The 12,381-nt window shown below is 44.8% G+C and overlaps 1 protein-coding gene across 1 annotated transcript in view; it reads right to left on the bottom strand.

Moving 5' to 3' along the window:
• Nucleotides 1–11,582, bottom strand: part of T265_02556 (hypothetical protein) — a gene marked incomplete at both ends in the record, with an annotated part of 22,757 nt that extends 11,175 nt beyond the window's left edge. The window contains 2 exons of the mRNA XM_009166835.1: nt 7,218–7,301; nt 11,429–11,582. Coding sequence (XP_009165099.1) covers nt 7,218–7,301; nt 11,429–11,582 — 238 coding nt within the window. The remainder of the gene's footprint in view (nt 1–7,217; nt 7,302–11,428) is intronic.
• Between the last annotated feature and the right edge of the window lie 799 nt (nt 11,583–12,381).

Consider the following 12,381-nt stretch of genomic DNA (forward strand, 5'->3'; position numbering starts at 1 on the left):
ATTTATGAAGCTCTGAAATGAAGCAATTGGAACGATTGTTCCATAAGTTATTTATTCAGGGACAATCAGGTATCTCATATCGCTAGGCGTGGTAACTCTTACTAGACTGCCTAGTCCCAAAGGGGAAATGGGCCCTTGCTCAGTAGCGTTCACTTTCTAAGGAGTCATCTTGGTGACCCTTTAATGGAAGCGTATTTCGTTTACCATTGAAAAACCGCATTTTTACTAGAAAGCAACCATCCTACACATGTGACGGTTTTTGTTTCAAGTCTTTTTCAGAGTGTCTTGCACGTAAACATCCTTTGGATGTGGTTGTAGGTGAAGGGATCTGATTCGATGGTACCTTAAAACACTCGGCCTATTGTTTCGCGCTATCACTATGGTTTCATCCCTAAGGACAACTATTACCTCTCTTCCCGAAAGCGTCGAACAGGTATTTCAATTTATTTATCAGCATGCGTTAGTCCGGCGTGGTATCGACAGAACGAAAAAATAGGACACGATAACATGCTTGGTCCATTCAACCATATTCGAACCATTCTTGGTCACTAAGGTTCTCGCGATTGTACTGCACTAAAACGTCCTTAGCAAACTAGTAAGAAAACAAAGCGATATACTGACCTGAATTATGGGTTGACTGGTACGATTCAGGTGTAGGACAACCAAGCAGCGGCACTGTCAGAGTACTGAAAGTTCCGGCTCCTGATCTGTTAGCCAGCTTGGCGATTAGGCTGAAAACGTGTCGCCACTAGATGAGGAGACATCCTCCTCCTCCAACTCAGAAGACTGCAGTCCACCTCCCCTAAGAATGTCTCATATCTCGGCTGTCAATTCCCCACAAATTGGTTTTTAAGCATTTGGAGGGAAGACTGAGTGGCAGAGACTTACAGATAAGTTCGAACGTATAGTAGTTTGGTGCTAGTAAATTTGATGATAGCATTGTACCTTTTTCATCTTCATAAGGTTTCATGCTAAAGTTCTTAATTTGACATGATAGGAATTGTGCAGAGTTTCAGTGTTAATCTAAAGACGACTCATATCAAGCTAGGGTCCAAACTAAAAATAAATCCAGAACATATACCTCTCATTCAGACAATTCTAACTAGATATCAAGTCATCTCTCGACTTTTGTCAAGACAGTTTAGGACTGTAATGAATTTAGTTAATCACCTCTAAAAAAACGCCGTGATAGGATAAGGGACTTTGTTAACTAGTATATAATGGCACTACCCCGATGCGTATTTTCCAAACTTTAAACAGCTTGCTCAACGTCTACTTTGATCAATCCACGGAATTTCATAGGCGCAGCAAAGTGGATTGATTAAGCAAACGAGCACAAAGAATGGACTGGCCAAATTAACCGCACCGGACACAACGGTCACTCTAATGTTTTTTTGCACAGCTACACGTCGATGCTCATCGTTCTGTGATGAGGAGAACGAAGGTATCGAGCAAAACCTGTTTTCTGTGGCTGCTTCCCTTGGCTAATACATAGAAAAATTATACGATGCCGTTGATGAATCACGTGCAGCAGTTATAGGAAATTCAGTAACACATATTCCTTGAAAAAGGCGAGATGGTTCAAGTGGTTAGAGCGCGAATTTACTGACCGGAAGGTCCGTGGTTCGAACCCGATCTATGCCTCTGGACTTCCCCTGTCTAGGCCTGGGCAACCTGGCAGTATCCCAGCTCTCGTGCTTCCTTCGGGTAGCATGGCAGCTAGGCACCGGGAGGTTGTTACAGCTGAACGATTCCCCGAAAAAGGGGCAATCGGTTATGGGGTCAAGTGAGCAACGCCAATGTCAGCTAGGTTTGTGGAACGGAATTTCACTCAGACCAACTCCTTTTCCAGGGGTCGTACAGGTTTCCCTTGGATGCAGAATCGCGAATCATGGAACAGGATCTCATTCACCTCCGCCATCGGTGGCAACCTGAATCGTACCAGCCATGATCAGTTTTGGGTCACTTTTTGTTCATAGCACGACCATTTTCGGTCAGAGATGACAAAATCTTACTTAGGTTAGATTTATTCCAATCAACGCCCAGGGACAACTGGATTGTGTGCGCCTAGTTTGTCCGATGAACGCCTGCGCTACGACCATTGTATGGTGGTCGGTACTAAGACACAAATAAGTGCAAACCGGACGTTCGTGGTTGCGTATGACAAATTGTTTTTCACAAGGAACTTGATAGTGGGGCTGAAACTAGAACTCAGACACAGACTGGCAGCAGCGTTTGTCATATCAATGGGATGTCTTAGCCTTCTGGTATACACTCAGTAACCGAGTTACCTATGAATTGAAGTTTTACACAGACATACTTTTTCTTGGCAGAAAGCTGTTTGCTTTTCTGCTCCCTAGATTACATAGTCTGAAGTTCAAAATCATTCAGGATATCCATGCTGCGAAAGGCATTTAGTTACCCCAGTCACAGCAACATATTTCCATTGCCTTCATAATCAAACATCTAAGTCAGTTACGCTTTTCGTTCAAGGGAACCACGTTACTAGAATGATGATATTGATCAGTCTTGCCTTCTATGAATATCTCACTCCACGCCCCAAGCGGCATTCTGAGGTTTATTAACGTCGAGCTAACTCAGCTGTCCGTTGCGTTCAACCACAAACTTGATACGTACGTGAACCCATCTGAAACTACCTGGCACGTTGGTTCAGCCGACATGGCTGGAAGGTACAAATATACTGCCTACTGACGACCATATTGCAAAAACAGCTCAATGAGCGCCATCAGCATTTGAATTTCAAGTTCGCCAGTGAACAGATATGCTAATTAGGAACTCAGAGAGAGTCACATCGCCAACGCATCCCCCTGCGTCACCACAGATGGACTGACAACTGTAGTCACAAAGTAAAGTGCTTCCTTAAATCACCTTAGGGGAGCCAACACCTGTACCACCGCAATCGATCAAGTCACAAACGCAATCTATTGTTTCCTCGAATAGAACGTTAGGAAGGAAGGACACGAGACGAGGGTTAAGCATGTTATGTTCGTTATCTTTGTAGCTGTATTCTGGCTGATGAACTCAAAACTGTTTTCCTGATGGACCACACTACTCATAGGGTTGCTGAAAATTTCTTGATAGCCTGAACCGGTGTCGCCCTTCTTAAGGCTCACCAAGTAGGCTCATTACCCCACTTCCAACCAATCTTATGCTGAACTTGATTGCCAAATTGTACACAAATAGCGACAAACATTCATTTGAAAATGAAGTTAATGGCAACGGTAAACCAAAGTGAATGTCTACCGCATCTTTCTTTTAAGATATTCTCAACAAAACTAGTCGTGCCGAAGAGCTTTCAACAACCCTATGAGTAGTGTGTTCCACCAACAAGTACACAAATAGCGACAAACATTCATTTGAAAATGAAGTTAATGGCAACGGTAAACCAAAGTGAATGTCTACCGCATCTTTCTTTTAAGATATTCTCAACAAAACTAGTCGTGCCGAAGAGCTTTCAACAACCCTATGAGTAGTGTGTTCCACCAAACAAGTACACTGCGATAACCCGAAAATCGTACGAACTCAACATGAAATGGTCATTGTGCAGTATTTTTGGTTGGAGACCATCATACACGAGAGTTTCATTTAGGATTAACTGAGGTCACCCATTAGGACCAAAGTAATTTTCAAGCAAGTGTATCTCGCCAAATCAAAACCATCTTTCGGGCTGTTTGTTTGGTTAACTAAAGCAGCCACAACAGCAAGGTTTGGCTTTTGCCCCGTTACCTTTGAATCTGAGATACATTCCCAAATGTATCCGACTGGTAACAATCAGGAACTATTGGGTCAAATCCAGAGAACCGGAATCGTCCGAAGGCAGATTATCCGGCCACACATTTTTACTTCGCTCTTCTTCAGATACTATTTTGTTCCCCCTTTTCACCCTTCCAGCCACACCCAAAACGACCAGGGTTAGGTGTGAGATGACATGCATCGGAAATGTCCTACCTCAGCAGATCTAACGAAACAATGTGGCCCGTATTTAGATCATGAGGGACAAAATAGCTAACTTATCTAATTGTTACTAACACATTGTTGCTACTAGGGAAGCTTCCACATACAGTCCACACACGGTGAACATTGCGCCGAGGGGTGAGGTCATTCAGAAGACTCTACAACACAGCGAACGTGAACTTTAAGCGAAAGTGAACATTACTTCACCGCTGTAGACGATTCATATTGTCTCACAGTGCTCTAGTGGTGAAGAAGAGTGATAGCGCATTTCAGTCCCCCTCAACAGCATTCATACAACGCTCTATGTAGATATATCTGCCAACTGTTTGCATCCTAAAATGAGAGCACGCTCAAGCTCCTACCAATCTATTTTTTGAGAGAAGAGAATTTATCCTATTTTCCCACCTCGGTTGTCAACCCGTCCAAGACAACTTTCATTCCCTGGACGGTTAAGGTGATATCATCAACAAACTCCAGGTCATGGACAGTTTCCATAAGAAATTCATCAATTCAAATGAACTGCAATTCTAATGCCTTGTGCAGATTATAGTCGGTCGCGAAATGACAAAAGGAACCTGAAGCTAAGGAAACCGTGTCGCAGATTGCTAGAACGACAAAGCGACGAGAAAGCTAACTGGTAAACTTTGAATGTCTCTAGTATTCACATTCTTCGGGTGCTTTATCTCCTTACATACAATTCTATGAAATACCACTCTGACTGTTACACTGTATTTTACACTGTATGCTCCAACAGTTGACGAAGGATGATCAGCACAACTGTGGACTGCACGCAACTAGACCTGATTCCTTTCTGTCAATTTTTCTCGTTGGACGATAAACTGCAGACACAAAAATTTAACCGCAAGTCCTCTAGGATCTCTTACACGGGTGGTTACGAAGTGATAAGTCACGAGTCTTCCACGTTAAACATAGACAAACTGGCCGCTGCGAGAAGTCATGCAAACTGCGGGCGGAAGTGCTGCGTTTGGTGTTTTTGGGATTGTCAGAGACTACAAATTGTAGTGTCACCCAGATTAGGAAAACCTAGTCATTTTTACCAGTTTCGTGATTAGGCTGCAACAGCGTCTTGGAGATTATGGCTACTGCGGTGGCCTTCATCTCACAAACAATTTCTGGACACATTGTTCATGGTCTCTTTGTAGACTGACGTTAATTTGGTGCTTCAGAGTGAGGTGTGATGACTTATGGATGCTGCCTGGTGTTAGTAGACAAGATGTCTTAAGTTTGAAGGGACTGTACCGAAACCCAGTGACAACCCTCCAAGTGGATAAAAAAACCAATCTAATTGGTTCCGTGTCCGACGCGATTCCGTGGGGCTATCAGGATGCTGTAGCAGCCTGTCAGAACGGATGGCTCTGACATCCTCTTCACGCATGTGCGTTGAGCCATCAAATCGTATAGAAGACTAACGAATGTTCAGAACCTACCCAAACAATCTACAACGAGAGACAGTCTTTTACGCTGTTCCCATCTATAGTTATAGCTAGCCGTGATGTCAGTCTGAATCGGCGGTAGTACTAGAGATGCAAGGCGCCAAGCTGTGGAGCGGCTACCACTGTAAAGTAGCTAACGGTCTGAACAAAGGCTCAGTAGTCGGTCTCACTTGCCACAGATATGTCTCACATGTTGTTAGGTAGCCAGTCCTAGTATTCAAGATCTCTGTCAGAATGAAGATGTCAGATTTAGTGTTCATTCGAAGCAAAAGTTTCAAGCGATGATATGAACAATCGTTTACAACATTTGGACTAAAACTGATCGGAACATATGTAGGCAACCCAACGAGACATCGTTTTAGGTTCACCTTCCGGTTCACTTTACAAAAAACCCCTAGGTCGTACTGCACACATAGGATAGTCCAGACTGAGCGACTGACAGTGTGGTCTTGATGTCAACACTCAAAGCCACACCTACACCCACCTACCATGATACAACTGCGGCTGAGTCTCGGGAGTGACACATGCGAAAATCCTATTTTGAGTCAGAAGAAACTGGCGAATGCGATCCTGATTTCAACCTTTTCCCAACAGTTAATATAGAAAGATAGGATTTAACAAGTTTGACTCGCCTTCCGGTTACCACGTATTATTATTATTATATTATATATATATATATATTATGGTACACGTTGTTCAATGGTGTACGTAGACAAAAAATAGCAGGAGATTACAAACAGGATTAATAACACCTAGGTGACACAGATCTTGGAGACAGCGTGAACCTTGGTCAGCACGGGAGCTTGAGCATTCACTACATGATCAGCCTGACAGAATATGAGCAAACAGTATTTTAGTGGAAGGATAGTGCATGTCGTGAAATAGTGTTCAAGCGAAGAGAATCAAGACAGTCTTGTAACGCACGCAATTTTTAATTTCTTGATTTGTTTGACGGTTGTGTTACCACCAGGTCACGGAGGATAAAGTAAGAGGTTTTTCCATGAGGTCTCCTCAGAAAATCTAATCGCTAACTCTGATCCGCAAGACAATAAGACGAAGCGCAGAGTTCGCCACGCACTGGTAGCTGATGACCAAAGGTGTAGTTCATTCGCCTTTTAAATGGGAAAGGACTATCGAGGATTAGTGGTGCATCTTTAAACTACTTATGCCGGTAGGCGCCAAAATAATTCAGTGTAAACTCAGGTTCACTTCTGATCCAGAACGGTTGGGTTTGGACCCACGTCAGGCTACCAAATGCATTGAATAGTGTGCACCAGTTGCGCCATTCGTTTAACAGATCTATGAAGCTCATTATTCCGGAAGCAACAGTGCTCATTCCTGCGGAAAGTCTAATAGGTTAGAACCGTTCCCGACCTTCTGTTGGCCCTACAACCCCGGAGCCAACGATTTTTTTCGGAGGTTACTCACACATCCCTTATCAAAACACTAGCGCCGGGCGCTTGAGATATTTTATAACGGACTGGCTAACTGTTCCTGGTAGTACAGCCGTTGCATGTTCAGTGCGGCTTATTCGCAACCGACCCATATTTGGGTCACAGTCGAGTGGACCACAACAATAGTCTCAGCCGACTTGTCGGAAGCGATGTTTGTAAGGACCCAAAAAGCTTCAAACCCAGCGAGCAAGCCACCAGTTTTGTTAACAATCCAGCCCTTATCGGTTTGTCAGTTGTTGGATTACAGTCACTGGACAGCAAATTGCGATCTGATTGTACAGCGAGAAGTCGCACAGCAGGATCTCCTCATTTGCAGCATTTCCAACAATCTCACCGAGGTTCAGGAACATTGGTTTCTCTTCACCGTCAATATCGGAGACAACCGGGTCACCAGAAGTACCCGTTACTTCTCCCAAGCCTGGAGTGTTCCGTCTCCGCTGAAGTGTCTCTTCTTGCTTGTTTTTGTGACGTTCAGCTTGCCCTTCCTGACGTCGTCTTCACATTTCAACTGCACTTTTTCCGGCATTATTAAATGACGTCAAAGGGGACTCCTTGGAGTCAAACATGGTCGACTAAAGGAACTGTAAAAGCGCGACCAGCGGAACCGACGTCCGAAGCTCTCTCATGCACGATACGGAGACGCACTAGGAGGCATACAGCTTTCCCTGACTCGAATATTTCTTGTACCAGGTTACTCAGCGCAACTCTTGGTGGCCGAAGCATCAGATAGTTTCAGTTAATAAACTGGATGTACTACGCCCAACACTTTGGTAATGCACCGTGGAACAAGTCCGTAATGGAAATTCGGCCTTGAGACAGTTAACGTGCTAATCAACTAGAGAATTTAGATCAGTGACAAACTGTATGACTACTCTGAAGTCACCTCATGAGAGGGTTCAACAAACACTTTACGAAGTACAGAGTTTCCAGAGACCTTATGTACTACGTCTGCACAAAGTTTTTCTTTTCAAACTTTGAGGAGTTCCTGGGGGTCAACCAAAAATGGACTGACAGAGCAGACCCGGAACAACTGCCTGAAGTCTCCCTTGACACTGGATACAGTTGAAGCCCCGGTTGTTTTTGCGACAGTCCGTACAGTGCAAGTCAAGTTGATAAATGGCCTTTCTGTCGCAGCAGACATCTGCATCTGCGCTTTTAAGCCAGAAAAAGTTCTGACAAACCCGTGTGGCCAAACAGCCAGTTGTCATCCTCACGTGGTTTGCTAAGTTTACATCATTGACATTTACTTGCCTTTGAACTAATTGCTGGCGCCCAAGAGGTAACTCGAAAATGTTACCTACATTAGCCTGGTGCTATTAGAGATAATTAGTTATACAATAACTTCGTTTGAACCAAGTGTTGAGACACTGAGGTTTCCCCAATCCACTTGAAAGTATACTTATGAATGGCCCCACTTTTCAACCTTCTCAATCGAAAGCATGCGAGTCGAGACAGACCCATACAGCGAAACAAACTCACAACCACGCATAGTTTGTAACATGAGTAACATGATCCGTCTAGTAAAGACGGTTTCACTCATAAAAGTCGCCGTGGTTTCTCCTTCATTTGAAACTACTTTTCTCCAGGAAAAAACGACCAATTAAATGAAAAAAACATCATTTTTTACAGTTTAACAGTTGACAAGGGATTCTGCTCTATCTTGTTTCACTCAGAACATCCCTGCTCAGCATTAGTTCAATTTGTGATTTGGTCTGTCAGAACAATATTCCGAAGTACACCGTTTGGACTTGCTCAGTTTACGACTTTTCACTAGAGGAACAAGTCGATCATTAGTCCTAATTTTCGCATGATTTAGCTGGTCGCCGAACGGAAATGATGCGAGAGAAATTCAGGATTTCCAAGGTGACGTCAATTTTACTTAAAATTCAACAGACATGCAAGTCTGACGTACTTTGAAAGTAACGTTTGAATGAAAAATGAGCAGACAGTTTAAGCCATCTTAACAAGTTGAAGCTAAAATTCAATTCATAATACGTTTCCAGACTTGATTTGATTAGAAAGAAGGAAAGGCGTCAAGAGACTTCTATATGTGGTTGAAACATATACTGGGACGGAGAAAGTCGTAATTGATCTTATAAACTTTTGCGGGTACAAAAGTCATCGTTGGGATAGACCATCCAAAAACGGATAGCGCTGAACTTTCATGATGATTAATCGAAGTTCTCGAAATGGGAGATCGTGTAATCCCAATTATATCGTCGATCGATGGAATTCTCATTTTAATTAAGAATCGCATTACACGATCATCGTTTATTTTTGAAGATCATGATCACAAACATAAAATCCAGGCGATAGATGTGGAAGAGTGTACAGGAGAATACTAGATAAAACGAGAGAAGCGTCCCATCCGTGCCGCAAGTTCCAGTCAGGCAAGGTGAATCCCAACGAACGTAAGAATGTTTGGTATGGAACCACACGTGGGAAGGCCAATACCTGAAGAAGGGACAAACAACGCTAAATGCTTTACAAGGCGCGGTAAGCGCTAGCGCATTCAAGACTCACATGTGAGGCACAAAGTGTCCGTCATACTGGGTCAGGTGTGAAATTCAACGGCGAGAATGAAAGTTTAAAGCCATGCACCATGTACAAAATTGTCGTAAGTACGGAGCGAGCCCAAAAGTGGCGAGGAAACACAAATCATCGACCCTGGGAATTCCCAGTCCAATGACAGCCTTGGCGGATTGAAAAAAGAAAATCCCTTGATATGAAATGATCATCGGTTGGTGGACCAAAACGTCGACACCACAATCGACTGCACGAAGGACTGAGATGATGGCGAGGGAACAATCATCAGCTCCATACTCCTGCTTCTTTCCATCGCACACAGTCACTCTACGCTCATTCGAGACTACTCTTAAGTCTATCAGAGTTGCTCGGTGCTCCCAAACAGCGACTAGATCAGGCTTGATGAAAGACATCGACGTAGGTGCTCAACTCCTCGAAGACGATGTATCTCAGGCAACGCTTCGCGAGTTCACTTGCGACCGGATTATGATGACCACATCTAGCATGATGCATGATTCAGCAAGACTGCAGAATACGCACCAAACTCTTCGGTTTACCACAGTTTCCACGACGAAAAATTGTCTGACCACCATGACCATGCCGGGTGTTTCTAACTTTCGTCTTAAGTACTCTGTTCCGGAGCTGGGTACCGCGAATAAATATCCGAAGAAACACTCATTCTGGAAACACAAGCCATCAGTTCGAGAGAGGCCAAGCAACCCTCAACGCTGCTGTGCAGACTATCGCCCCGGGCAGCCACCTGCTGTATCTTGATGTTTACGCATTCACCGTGGACTCAGATCGGAAGGCTGAGATGCCGAAGAGTCTTGCCGAATGAGGAATCAATGACCTCACTGCGTGTTACTCGGCACTGGGTAAGCAGGAGCTTTTCATACGCGCTCTCCGCTGCATCAGGATGGTTGAACTCAGACTTAGGATACCAGGTCTCCCAAGTTTTTTTACCGGTGTGGATTAAGCTGATGGGGATGTCCTTCGGTAGACGTAGCCAGCCACCAATAGATTGCCTGATGTAACTGTCCAACATTTGAGTATGTTTTGGTGGACTTGACCAAGCACGAGCAAATATGTCAGCGACGGTAGCAGGTATTCCCTTGTGACCTCCATTCCTTGAGGTGGCTTCAACTGGGCACGCGTCACCTCAGAAAGCAGATTGGGCTGCTGCTGTCGGTGGTTGCAGACCACTTTCTCCTTGTAAGTGAGGGGATGCTCAAATATGTTACGGCATCCGTTGGACCCGGAGGGTTGATTAGTTCCTTGGTGAAACAAAAGGGTTCGACTAAGACCAATTTCGCCCGATTTTTCTTGTCCCCACAAAGCACCATCGCTTTTTTCTTTCAAGCGTCGGTCTTCGTACTCTCTTTTCCCAACTCAACCGTAGTAGCTTCAAGCTTCTCTTTCAGGCGAGCCTGACTTCCTACACATACGACTTAGTCGTCAGCGAAGACGAATAAGAGGTCATGGAACTGGTACCCTAGTTGCGGCATCGACCATCCAAAAAACTCATCCATTATCATGATGAACAGTAATGCGGAGATTGGATCTCCCTGCCTCACATCTCTGTGGAAATGAACCTCGGAATTTAGAAACAACCGCTAAAGCATTCTCATTGGACTGTATCGAAAAAGAGGTGACGGTGCTCCGAACGTCCCGGCAGATCTGACAATTGTGTCATTTGAAACCGAATCAAACGCTTTTGGGATATCAACAAACGCCAATCTGAGGTTAGAAACAGTCGCTTAAGAGTGACGAAGCAGGGTGTATAACAGTGATGAAGATTCTAAACAACCATCTCGATGTAAAAATGCAAACTGGAATGATGGAAGTTGCAGTCTACGGCCCCAGCGATCAATAAACACCTTATGAAAGCATTGGACAAGAATGGATGACATAGAGATCAGTCTCGGTTGGTCCAGCGAAGTCGGCTTCGAAATTAGGGTAATACGTGCACGACACAGATGCGGGGGATAACTTCCAGTTAATGCGAGTAGGTTCACATACCCAGCGAATATTTGGGCATCTTGGGCGTAAGCTTGCCCAGGCCCGGGGACGAATTGCCTGTTAAACGGATCGTACGGTCAACTTCCTCATCTGTAATTGGCTCAACCAAACTCCAGTCGGATGGTAGTGCTGCGCGACTTAGCCGGCGATGCATGTGTTTTGGAGCAGAGGGTGTCTGTTTCCAATACTGCTCGACGTTCTGAGGTAGGCCACGGTTACCCTGTATAGGTCCTTCCACAGCAGATGCTGCATCTTTCCGTCTTCGGGAGTATAGGGTCTGGATGGTGGTGTGGTTGGTTCGGCGGATCTGCTTTCGGTTGGTCAGCGCCCGATGAGCAAGATGATGACAGTGTCGGGAGACAGGATTCCACGAGTGTGGAAATATCTTGTATACGTGGAGGTCCAGAAGCAAGCATGGCTTGCTCTGGTATAATGGCACCAGACTGCAACCCTCGGGCGAGTGCCAGAATGTCACCACCAGAGAGCGAACTGTTAGCATGGGACTCCAAGAATGACACGGCGCAGTCCACCGTTTGTTGAAACCAGACGCTATGGTTCTCAGCTTGTGACGAGTAGGGTGCTGCTTGGCCGGTGGATTGGTCAGGACCACCTGGTGATGATTCGTCCAAGTATGCTTGCCGGTTAAGCACAGGTAACCTAGTTTTGATATTGATAGCCGATTGACCAGAAAAATACTGCTTTAATCTCGCAAACAGAGCGGCTTGTATGTCACAAGACGGATACAGATTGCAAGCCAGAAGCAAGGGTTATTGTGATTCTTATTGGGACCAGCGGACACCGGAATTCTTCACGTGACCAATCATACCTGCATTCTCCTGGGCGGAGTGTGCGTGTCGGTTTTGTCCACTCAGGCCAATCTTTGTTGGAAAAAGGAGGGAAAAATCAGCACAGACCGATTGGTTGATCACTTTGAAGGACGTGAACTCGACGGT

Source organism: Opisthorchis viverrini, assembly GCF_000715545.1.
Source record: "Opisthorchis viverrini unplaced genomic scaffold opera_v5_31, whole genome shotgun sequence".
Lineage (NCBI taxonomy): Eukaryota > Metazoa > Platyhelminthes > Trematoda > Opisthorchiida > Opisthorchiidae > Opisthorchis > Opisthorchis viverrini.